Genomic DNA, 12,200 nt, shown 5'->3' on the forward strand with positions numbered 1-12,200 from the left:
GTCAGGTTTAAAAAAGGAACATACTACAAGTCCCTTGAAGGTGCTCATAGGGATACGATGTGCATGTGTATGTTCATATGGGTGAATGCATGTATATAAGCGTCTGTGTGTGTCTAAAAAAAAGTAAATTTCAGGTTAAAAAACAACACATTACAGGTCCCAGCTGGTAATGGGCCAGTGTGCTGGGCCAGCATCACGCTCAGTGCTCCTCAACCAACACTGGGCCAGAAGCCCAGAACAATGGAAGTAAGCTTGGGCGGAGATGCAATAACACGACACCTGCAGGGGCTTCCTGCAAAGCAGCCGACTTGCCTGCCTCCCGCGTCTGCTCCGAGTTCTGCAGTCGGGCCCCGCGAACTCCAAAAACCCTAACCAAGCAAGCCCACCTTTCAGTCCCAAAACCCTCCCCACACCCTTCCCGCCGCCGCACGCCCGCCTCCCGTCCGCCGCCGCCGCCATGGACGCCGACGCGTCGCGCCAGGTGCGCGTGCGCTTCGTCACGAAGCTGCCGCCTCCGCTCCGCGCGCCGCCCACCGCCATCGCGGTCCCCGCCGAGCTCTCCCGCATGGGCCTCTCCGAGATCGTCAACAGCCTCCTCCTCTCCGGTGAGCGCGCCCGCACACGCACCCTAGCCCTGGCCTCGGTACGACGCGAATTTTTCCTTTACTATAACTAAACCGGTCGCCCCGTTCCTCAGCCGAACCGGACCACCAGGCGCAGCCCTTCGACTTCATCGTGGATGGCGAGCTCGTGCGGATGCCGCTCCATCAGTTCCTGCTCGCCAAGGGCATCTCGGCGGTAATGAATTCGTGTTTTGGAAATTTTTAGTTTTAGAGGTGTTTCTGTGCGATGGACTTGGTTGTGAAAATTGTGTGGGGATTTGGTGTGAACGCTTCTGCAGGAGCGGGTGCTTGAGCTGGAGTACATAAAAGCCGTGGCGCCCAGGAAGCAGGAGCCACCATTGCCACACGATGACTGGGTTAGCGCAGTTGATGGGTCCAACCCAAGGTATGGCTGTGGTCTGCTGAGGATTTAGTTGGTCAATGATGCTCTAATTTGGCAAGGACCTTCCGCGATGTGTGTATCAGTCATAATTGGATGACGTGGCCTTGTGTTTTTGGATTTGAGGATATGCCTTGCCTGAGTTGGATAGCAGTGGCTACTTGATGCCAAAAAAAACTGATTATGGCCATTTTCGGTTCATAGTAGGTGGTAGTTGAGCTGGAGAAGGATAAATGAGGATTATCATCGGTCTGCTTGCATAAATAGTTTATGAATACTTTAATAATCCATTGTTTAGATACCTCTCTATACCATGTCCACACTGGCTTCCACTGTAGAAGCAGGGGATATGTTGTGATCAAGTCGTAATACTGAGGGACGATAACATCAACTTAAAAGTATGCTGAAATAGAGGGCAGATTCGTATTCTGACATGCTGTTGTGCTCGGGCAATGTCAAAAAACGAGTTAGTTTTGGAATATTTGTAGATAAAGACTTGCATGTCTTTATCTATTTCCTAGGACATGCTTTAGGCAACTATCTCGTGTAAATGATATGTATCATCGAGGAAACTATTTATGAAGGTTAAATAATCAGGGTTGTACCTATGTGTCACTTGTGCAATATTTCCATTACTTTCCTGCCAAGAAGGTTCTAAACAGTCTTTAGAAGTTTGATTAGTAAGCAATAGAACGTTCATGTCTTGGTGAGATTTTGAGTATGTCTCACCTTGCTTATCAATATTTTCATAACATACTTATAAATTATTGATCCAACTGAAAGGAGCTAACCCTTAGCCAAGCCAAGATATATTCAAGCTTTTTAAGGCTTTAGTAAAATTTAGTTGCATGCCTTCCTAAGCCAGAGAGCCGCGACCGAGAAATTCTAGACTTCCCAATTACTCCCTCCGTCCCATAATGTAAGACGTTTTTCGACACTAAAAACGTCTTACAGTATTGGACGGAGGGAGTATATCGTTCTGTGGCTGGACCTTTGCGAGTTAAAAGATTCAACATGTAACTGCACTAACTAACCCAACTGAAATCCTGTAAAAATATCCTCTTTGGTGTCTCAACCGGATCAGTATTGTACAACTATGCACTCGTTCACAGTTACATAGTGGCATCTTTGATCGTTTACTTGATATGCATAAACCTTTTTCAAGCGAACCATCTACATTGTTGACCATTCTTTGATGTTTGCTTCTTTGTGGATTCCAGTATTACTAAACTACTTATCTTTTGGCAGCTTCATATTAACAGGTTGCTATGATGGTCTTGCAAGGTGTGCATCTATCAGATCTTCTGTTTGATCCTGTTTTAAAAAAGCGAATAAAGTGTCAATTGTTGCATAAAGAGTATGTAGTACTTTTGTATGTCTTACCTTTTTAAATTTCATTCTTGCATAGAATATGGAAAGATGCAGCTGAATGTACTCAAGTTTTGGAGGGACACAGTGGTGCAATTACTTCTGCCAGCTTCATCAATAAAGGTTACTATACTAAAAGTATTTAATATTTATTAAAATTGATATACTGGTGCATTCCTGTTGCTAATTATTTTCCTACCATTGCCAGTATCAGGCCATATGTATCTTGAAGCAAACTAACTTGAATAATGTTGTTCCAGGAGTTGAAACTGATGGCAGTTTGCATGTCGTGACTGGCTCAAAGGATAGGTCATTGCGCCTGTTCAAGGTAAATCTATGCAGTTTTCCTTTTTGAAGACTTGTTTTATTTACGCTGTAATATATACTTCTTGCGATCTTAAATTATGCTATGCATTCTTGAAGTTTGATACTTCAGTCACCATCGGCTCCTCGAAGCGAATTGGAGCTTACAAAATTCTTCCTGGTCATACATCATCTATTCAAAGTATTGCTGTTGACCCTTCCAGAAATATGGTAATGATTCACTTGATCTGATGTTGCACAACAATGTTATATTATAATTTTTATCCTGATTTCTTCTTCTGAACGTATTTTTCCGTACCTAGATATGTTCTGCTTCCTGGGATACCACTATTAAGCTATGGGCAGTCGAAGGATCTGAAGAAGATAGTGACACCGTCTCTGTGAAAAAGAGAAGGATGAACTCTGATGCATCTGGACCTGAAGAGTCTCAGTTAGAGGTACTTGTTAGTTATGTTGTAATACAAATTCTTGGTTCCTATATGCGTAATGCCTGTGTGGTGAAGTATATTTATCTGTTGCTTGATATAGTTAAGAAGCCAAGTATGTTTCATTCCATTATGTATATATGGTGTTTTTTTTATTCCATTTTGTATATGCTGCTTTTCTTTTTATTCCAGTCCAAGTAGTATGAATACACAGCAGCGTTAAAAATGGTTTGGTTCTGGTTAAGTTGTAAGCTACTCTTGACTTTTTCGTAGTGACTGGACCTCTTTATTTGAGTTATTCACTTGAAAATGGGCCTGGGCTTGTTTTTGAAATCCTTGTGCTACAATGGATTCATTTGTTGTCATGAACTCATGTTAAATCCTGTTGAACTCACAGTTTTTATCCTGTTTGTACTCCAGGGTTCAGCATCTTCAACACTTCTGGGACATACACAATGTGTTTCTTCTGTTGCTTGGCCTGAGCAGCGAACAATATATTCGGCATCTTGGGATCATTCTGTTCGGCAGTGGGATGCTCAAACAGGGAGAGAAACCTGGAATATGGTATGCCGAGAGAAATAGGTTGCAAATTATGTAGTGCACTCTGTTGTTATCTGACTAGCTGTGAAAACAAGTCATCTGCTGTTTTTGTGCTAGCATAGCAGTAGGGATAGGAACAACTTTTCAATCTGGGTGCTGATTTTCTAGTTTATCTCTGAGTTTTGTCTCTTGCAAACTGAAAGAGTACGCACTCTATTATCGACCCATTTGTGCAGTCCATACAGTATATTTGTCCAGCGGTCATATGACTAGTGCAGCTCTATTGATCTGTTTCATAACTGTACCAATCTTATTCTATTTTATCTTCAATCTTTCTTCTAGTTTTGTGGGAAGGCCTTGAATTGTTTGGACTGTGGTGGCGAGGGCTCTTCACTGATTGCAGCTGGTGGTTCTGACCCTGTATTGAGGGTATGGGATCCCCGCAAACCTGGTAAACATATTAAACACTATGTTTTGTATAGCTCTGTTGGAAACACATTCAAATTAGCTCATATGTTTTCCTTTGAACAGGAACAACAGCTCCTATTTTCCAGTTCTCTTCACACTCAAGCTGGATCTCCGCCTGCAAATGGCATCCAAGTTCCTGGTTTCATTTGATATCATCATCGTTTGATGGGAAAGTGATGTTGTGGGATCTAAGAACAGCTGTAAGTTTCTGTAAATCTCATTTACTTCCTGATTCGTTCTCTTTCTTTCAAATCACTGCGTAAACATACAGTTAATGATTTTGCTCCTGCTGTAGTGGCCTCTGGCTTCTGTGGACTCCCACAAAGATAAGGTAACCTTTTCAATTTGTGGTTTACCTTTTGCATACTTCTGGGGCAAATGAGATGCTCAACAGAATTCACTGGATGTAGGTTTTATGCGCTGATTGGTGGAAAGGGGACAGCGTGATAAGTGGTGGAGCTGATTCCAAGCTGTGTATCTCATCAGGGGTTGAGATAGCGTGAGAAGATTCCCTCCCATATGTTGTTCTTGTGCTATCAAGGTTTTAACCATCTCAATTTTGAATCGGTTTAAATAATTCAGTTTTATAACCATTTATTTCATCTTGCATAACCAGCCTTAGCTTCCTTTGTTGAACTCCTTGCATGTTTTGCAGCTAACAGCTGTTCAATCCAGACTATATTGGTTGACAAGGCATCCCAAAAACCAAACCATACCAATTATGGTTGGAAGCATGTGCACCCTATTGTCAGATCATGACTTCAAATGAAGTTGTTGCATCCTATGCCAGCGCTTGCGCATAAGTAGATCCATGTTAGGGGTCACCAGATTTTGCAATCAAGTTTTGTTTTGTGCTCCTTATTTGCTGAAACTGTGAAAAGCCAACACATTATAACAATGTTGTGATTCATACTTTGAGATAATTGTTCTAGCATGTTAAATTCCAGATTGTTTTTGCTTCGGCAATTTTTTGTTTTTGTTTTACTTCAGCATTCCTTCGCTGATATACACTTGCTTGTGTCATAAGATCTCTCTCACAGGTGACCTAACAGCTCTATGAGCTTGCACGGTCGTACCTGCCCTGCACACCGCATCTGCACGGTGTCCTCAACTGCAGCCTAAACAGACAGAGTACAGAGTGCCCTTTCCTGACCCAAATCTTGAGCAGATGTAGACTCTGAAACGCAGTGTAGACAGGTAGGTGGCCAAACTTGTTGCAAAGCGCTGGACTCTGCGCAAGCTGCCTCCTGCACCCTATAAGTAGCAAGCAGCACCTGCTATCTCTCCCACACGGCCAGACTCAAACCGCACTGCCTAGCCAGTGCTGCACACGTCGAGCAATATGGCTTTGAAAAACTCTGCCGTCCTCCTCATTGGGCTTCTTCTCTCTTGTGTTGCCACGAGCAGTGCGGCGAGAATCCTGGAAGAGACCGTTCCGTCAAAGGAGGAGCACCAGCCTGAGGTGCCACCGCTTCCTAAGGTAGAATTGCCACCGTTTCCGGAAGTGCACCTACCGCCTAAGCCTGAGCTTCCCAAGGTGGAGTTGCCGCCGGTCCCGGAGGTGCACTTGCCACCTAAGCCTAAGTTGCCCAAGGTGGAGTTGCCTCCGGTCCCGGAAGTGCACATGCCACCCAAGCCGGAGCTGCCCAAAGTGGAGCTGCCGTCGGTCCCTGAGGTACACCTGCCACCCAAGCCGGAGTTGCCCAAGGTAGAGCTGCCAACATTCCCGGAGGTTCACATGCCACCCAAGCCGGAGATGCCCAAGGTGGAGCTGCCGCCGAAGCCCGAGATGCCCACTGTTCCCGTGTTCCATGTCCCGGAGTCGGAGCCCAAGCCGTGAGAATTGGCTTATCAATATTGTTGCCTTGTTATACCTCCTCTGCTCCTCGTACATGTACCTATTGTCGTGTTGTGTCGATGATCTGATTGTTTAATTGTGGTTTTCAGCTAGTGTTGTGAGTGATCCTTATATATTGGTATATATGGGAAATATATATTTTGTTCTCACAATTACCCTTTTCTCATAAGAGCCCTTCGCAAGTATGCATGCCCTCCTTACAACAATTTCACAGCAAGCCTTGATTGCATCTGTCATTTTTCCAACTACAAAACATAAAGCCTAAACATTTTTTCTTCGACCTCAACCTGTCCTAGCTTTAACACCTGATATTTACAACCCACACATTGTTCTTGAGTTTACGCCAATAGTCTTAATGCGGATGAGCAAGAGGGTGTCTCAAGGTGTCACCAGAATCACACTGTTCTTGGGTGCCTGGGAGTGGCAGCTCACTCGCTTGTTTTATGGCCGCTTCTTTCGTTGACCTCACCTCCTTTTAACTCTGATGTCATAACCTTGAAAGGAAGTAGTCAACTGTGAATATATGACTAGCATCGAGCGAATGGAGGTAGCAGTGATCTGGGTGTCTAAGTATCAACACGGGCACCGCTGATGAAGAGTGCTGGACCACTTTTTTGTTACCTTACTCCGGATTTTGGTGTTGGGTTCGGTGGGCAAATCATGTCCCAATTTGTTCTTGTGTATGATGAAATCTATAGGTTTGCCAAATTCAAAAGCCAAATAATAAGACAACAAAATCAAACCAACGTTACCGAGTGCTCAACTCTTAAGTACCACACCAGCAGAGCGAACACATCGCTAGTGATATTTCGGATGCGGCGGACATTAGACAGTTCCGCCCTATCACAGTCCTTTATGTGATATTTCGGATCCTAGCGAAAGGGTACGCCAGTAGGGCGGCCTTAATCGCCCCCCGGATTCATCACCCGAACCAGTCGGCCTTCACGAAAGGAAGGTATATTTTGGATGGGATCCTCGTTCTCCATGAGATTATCCATGAGGTTAAGAGCAAACATCTCCGCGCGGTGTTCTTCAAGATCGATTTCCACAAAGCTTATGACACTGTTCATTGGTCCTTCCTTCGGGAGGTGTTGCTCAAGCGTGGATTTGATCCCCACTGGGTTGCCCGGGTGATGCAATTAGTGACGAGTGGTCGGACGACTGTGAACATAAATGGGGAGGTTGGGCCTTACTTCACGACTGGCCAAGGGGTACGACAAGGAGACCCGATATCCCCGTTTCTATTCAACCTTGTGGTTGATGCGCTCGCCCCGATTCTTGACTTGGCCAAGCGCGCCGGCCACATTAGGGGGATCTGGCCCCACCTTGTGGCCAATGGAGGTCTGACCCACCTCCAATATGCTGATGACACCATTATGATGGTGGAAGGGTCAGATGAGGATATTCAGAACCTCAAGTTCCTCCTCCTCTGCTTTCAGGAAATGTCGGGTCTCACAATTAATTTTGCCAAGAGCGAGGTAATAGTCTTGGGATATTCTCACTCGGAGGCCCAACGGATCGCTAATCGTTTAAATTGCCGCTTGGGATCCTTCTCGACGACCTACCTTGGCATGCCACTTAGTGACACACGCCTCCTGGAGAAGGATTTCCGCCCAATAATCGCCAAGCTCCAACCTAGGATGGAGCCATGGCAAGGGAGATGGCTTTTCAAAGCCGCTCGAGTGATTCTGATGAACTCCTCCCTTATCAGCCTATTGATGTATATCATGGGATTCTATAGTTTACATGAATCCCTCCATCATGAGGTCACTAAACTCCTTTCCCGATTCTTCTGGGTGGGAGAGAACAATAAACAGAAGTACCATATGGTGAAATGGTCCGAGATCTGTAAACCTAAGGACCAAGGAGGCCTTGGGGTCATTTTCTCCAAGCAGATGAATATTGCCATCTTGTCCAAATGGCTTTGGCGGATCCAGACTGATGAAGGTGGCCTGTGGCTTGAGATTATCCGTATGAAGTACCTTCGCGGGCAACCGCTGGCTTTCGCACCTAGGTCTGGAGGGTCCCAATTCTGGCAGTCGGTGATTCGTCTGATGTCGGACCTGCGCATTGGGACTTCCATCAGAGTAGGTACCGAATCAGCCACTTTATTCTGGCTGGATAGATGGCCTGGTACCCGCCCCTTTGCGGAACGTTTTTTTGCGTTATTCTCGATCTGTGTCCGCCCACAGATCTCCGTGGCTGTGGCTTTGGCTAACTTAGGCGCGATTGCCTTCCGCCGTAATTTCGGGGCGGTGGAACTTGAGCAATGGGATGAATTGCTCGAGTGTATTGCCCTCCACTCCCCCTCTCTGGAGCCCGATGCGCTATCTTGGCGCCTCGAGCCAAGCGGCAGATTCTCGACCAGATCCCTATACCAGGCGATTGTTCCCACTCCTGGTCCGGTGGAATTAGCGGTGCTTTGGGAGATCAAACTCCCCTTGAAGATCCGCATATTTCTCTGGCAATGGGTTAGAGGTTGCCTTCCCTCGGGCACAGAGATCCATAAACGTAATGGCCCTGGGGATGGCCTCTGCCCCATTTGTCTGGTACCGGAATACTGCAACCACATCTTCTTCCGGTGCCCGGCGGCACAGTTCTTATGGAGTTGCTTCCGGGAGGTGGTTGGTGGCAGTTGGTGCCATGACAACCTCCCGGATTTGTTCGGGGAGATCCTTAGACTCCCCTGCACTAGTCGCGCCCCCATTTGGGTGGCTTTGGGTACCCTTGATTGGTCCCTTTGGTGTACTCGTAATAAACTAGTCATCGAACGAGTGATTCTGTCTCGTGTGACTGATGTGATCTATAAAATGTGTGGCTTCTTACAGCTCTGGAGACCGCTTAGCAAGCGGCGCGACCGAGACGTCATCGACAACATCGTGGCGGGTCTTCGTTCCTTGGCGGCGGCTTTTGCTCCTCCACCTCCACCACCACCGCCTCCCGAGCCGGATTAGCGGTTCTTTTTAGCTTTCTTTGGGGCTTGTTTTGCTGTGACCCCAACATGACTCTATGACTTGATTGTACTTTGTACTACTATGTTGGATGTTCGGTTCTTTGCTTTATAATATAAAGCGGGAGGAAACCTTTTTTCGTAACACATCACTAGTTAAGCGACTGAGCAAGCAAATTAAGCAGGGTCTGTAGCTAAAGTAATATCTTAATAATAGTTTAGAGACAAATAGGCAACTACCAACTTCAGGACCTTGGCAAGTAGACAATTTTAGAGACCCAAAAAGGCATTTGAACCAGACATTGCACTCAAATTTTTATTTACTTTTCATTGTCAACTAATTGTATCCGATCTGCGAAAAATCTGACAAACAGTATTCGTATAGCATATCCTCTTGGGAGGAGTCTAGTTGGCGGCAGCTAGCAATGGCAATTGCTGATGTACAAACTTGCTTGTGCTCTTCTGCAACCTGATGGTCCCTTGGACAAGGCGTTTAGTCTTAGCAGCTAGCCTAACAATTGCGTGTTTATCCTCAACATCAGCCGCAAAAGCCGAAGGAACTCTCTAATCTCTCTTCACCCAATTCGTAAGCAGGTGGCCAGACTGGGACTCGAAATTAAAGAGCACACATAAAACCTGGAACTGCACGCGAGTAGGTGAACAGCCTCGTTGGAAAGCATTGGATCCAAAACACTTGAGCGTTTTTTAACTCTATAAATAGAACACATCACCTGCTATCTCTCCCACATCAAAACCACATCAGAAGAGCTAGCTAGTACAGTACAATCATAGGCATCCATCAAAATGGCTTCAAGAATCACCGCTGTATTCCTAGTCGGGCTGCTCCTCTCGTGCGTCGCCATGAGCAGCGGGGCAAGAATCCTGGGGGAGGAGACAACTCCGTCCAAAGGCGAGGAGCACCTCCCGAAGCTGCCAATGCTGCCCAAGGTCGAGCTGCCGCCATTCCCGGAGGGGCATCTGCCACCTAAGCCCGAGCTGCCCAAGGTAGAGCTGCCGTCGTTCCCTGAGGTGCACCTGCCACCCAAGCCCCAGCTGCCAACATTCCCGGAGGTGCACCTTCCAGCCAAGCCGGAGCCGCCAAAGGTGGAGCTGCCACTGAAGCCAGAGATGCCCACCATCCCGGAGTTCCACTTCCCGGAGCCGGAGGCTAAGCCATGAAGACCGTCTTCACTTCTCTTCTCTTTGCTCGCGCTCCTACATGTATCCGTTGGTCGTGTTGTGTCTTTGTGTGATTGTTTAGTCTGGATTTTCGGAGTGAATAGTATAAAACTACCACAATTCGTCACATGGTTCCAAAAAACTACCGGAAATTTGTTTGTGACTGATAACTACCACTTTTAACGTCGGTTGTCTCAAAAAACCCAAATCACCATGTGATTCAAAATTGATCTGGATTATGACAAGTCGGGCCCGCTGCTAAACAAACCGTTTGTTTGACTGGTTAGTTTGACCGTTAACTTACATGTGGGGCCCACCTGTAAGATTCATCTTCTTCTCTTTCTTCTCTCCTCCCCTCCCCTCTCCCCTCCCCTTCCCTGATCTCTCTCTTTCCTCTGCTCCCGACCCGGTGACGGCCCTCTCACCTCCCAACCCGACGACCACCCTCCCTAGCCTACCTCTCTCCTCGGCCGCCGGAGGACACGCGTGGGAGGTCGGCCAGTGTGCAGCAGTGCTCGCATCCGGCGTACGACAAGGCTCACGGCCAGCCACGGCGACGGGCTGCAGTTGGCCACCGCCACGGGCGCGGAGGCACCCGGCGAGCAGCTCCACCACCCACACCTCCTCCCTCCTCCCCATAGCTCACCTCCTATGGCATGTGCGCCGCCCGGCCCCAACTCCGGCGATGCTCGGCCGACTCCCTCACCTCCTGCTGGCCTCCTTCAACTCAGGCCGAGTTCGCCTTGTTCACGTCCGACGGCCGCCGTGCCTGGCCCCATCTGCAACGCCTCGAGGCGAGCTCGCCATGGCTGCCTCGCCCACAGCCGGCAGCAGGGAGCCCTCGAGCTCTGCCGCGTGCAGCAGGGCAGCAGCAACGGCCTAGAGCTCCGCCGCGTGCAGCAGAACAGCAGGGACGGCGCCGCCGAAGGCCGGCCGATGCCCACATCAGCTCCGGCGACGAGCTCGCCGGCGGGGACCTGATTGCTTTTTATTTTATTTTTCAGGGACCCGATTGCTTTTTATTTTAATTTAAGGGACCTGATTGCTAATTGAGGGATTGAAGATTTTTTTATTTGAATATGCGGAAGAGACACTGACACGTAGGACCCACATGTAAGTTAACGGTCAAACAAACAGTCAAACGAACTGTTATCTTACGAGCGGACCCCAGCTGTCATAAACCTGATCAGATGTTAACCACTCGCCCATTTGGGTTTTTTGAGACAGCCGACACCAAAAATGGTAGTTATCAGTCACAAACAAATTTTCGATAGTTTTTTGGAACCATGTGACGAATTGTGGTAGTTTTATGCTATTCACTCGGATTTTCGGCGAATCATTTGTGTGATGTGAAGCGCTTACCTATTGCGTCTATTTAGATGGAACGTGCATGTACAAAACAGATGGATCTTTACATTATTGTTAATGTATATATATACAAAAGTAATCAATCACACTACTTTCCTTTCTTCAAAGAATATTTGAAAAGTTTATACCGTGCTCATACATGACTCATTCTATCAACAGTCTCACCAGAAGATTGCTTTTCACTTCATATTCTTTCACTGAGAAACCAACGCACACACTTCCAATTCTCAGAAGCAATATTTGCAATGTCCTTTGAGTTTGACACCGATGAGCTTAAATACCTTACAAATGAAGCAGGGTTTGGGTACAATATTATGAAATTCCTAGCAACCAGGAAAGTGGCCTGCGCGGGCAACGTCTTTTAATCGTTTATTATTAAACTTTTAAATTTTAGAAAAACATTACGATTACCTGCTTTTAGTTTGTTATAACAATTTCATAACAATCACTAAAGAACAACTCGACCCCACATCTTGATTAACTATTACTACAATGTGTGTAGTTAGATTATACACATTCTAGATTATGGATGATTTTTTGCATGTTGGAAAACTTTATTATTATGATTACATTAAACATCTTACAATCTTTGATTTAGGAGAGAAAAATTAAGAATTAAAGCATTCCTTAATGATAAATATTTCAGTTTTTTATTTTCTAAAGCAATGTATAAGTTCAAACTACAACTTCCATTGATCTTCCATACATTCATTTGATT

At 46.3% G+C, this 12,200-nt stretch overlaps 1 protein-coding gene across 1 annotated transcript; it reads left to right on the forward strand.

Annotated features, from left to right (window-relative positions):
• Positions 1–283: 283 nt before the first annotated feature.
• Positions 284–5,068, forward strand: LOC109746494 (ribosome biogenesis protein WDR12 homolog). The gene is made up of 14 exons (XM_020305618.3): positions 284–605; positions 698–798; positions 902–1,008; positions 2,251–2,286; positions 2,411–2,493; positions 2,631–2,698; positions 2,794–2,904; positions 2,997–3,131; positions 3,540–3,683; positions 4,002–4,110; positions 4,191–4,327; positions 4,423–4,458; positions 4,538–4,668; positions 4,783–5,068. The coding sequence occupies exons 1-13, from the start codon at positions 458–460 to the stop codon at positions 4,628–4,630; spliced, it is 1,308 nt and encodes a 435-aa protein (XP_020161207.1). The 5' UTR covers positions 284–457; the 3' UTR covers positions 4,631–4,668; positions 4,783–5,068.
• The last annotated feature ends 7,132 nt before the right edge of the window (positions 5,069–12,200 follow it).

Source organism: Aegilops tauschii, chromosome 2 (genome assembly GCF_002575655.3).
Source record: "Aegilops tauschii subsp. strangulata cultivar AL8/78 chromosome 2, Aet v6.0, whole genome shotgun sequence".
NCBI classification, from domain to species: domain Eukaryota; kingdom Viridiplantae; phylum Streptophyta; class Magnoliopsida; order Poales; family Poaceae; genus Aegilops; species Aegilops tauschii.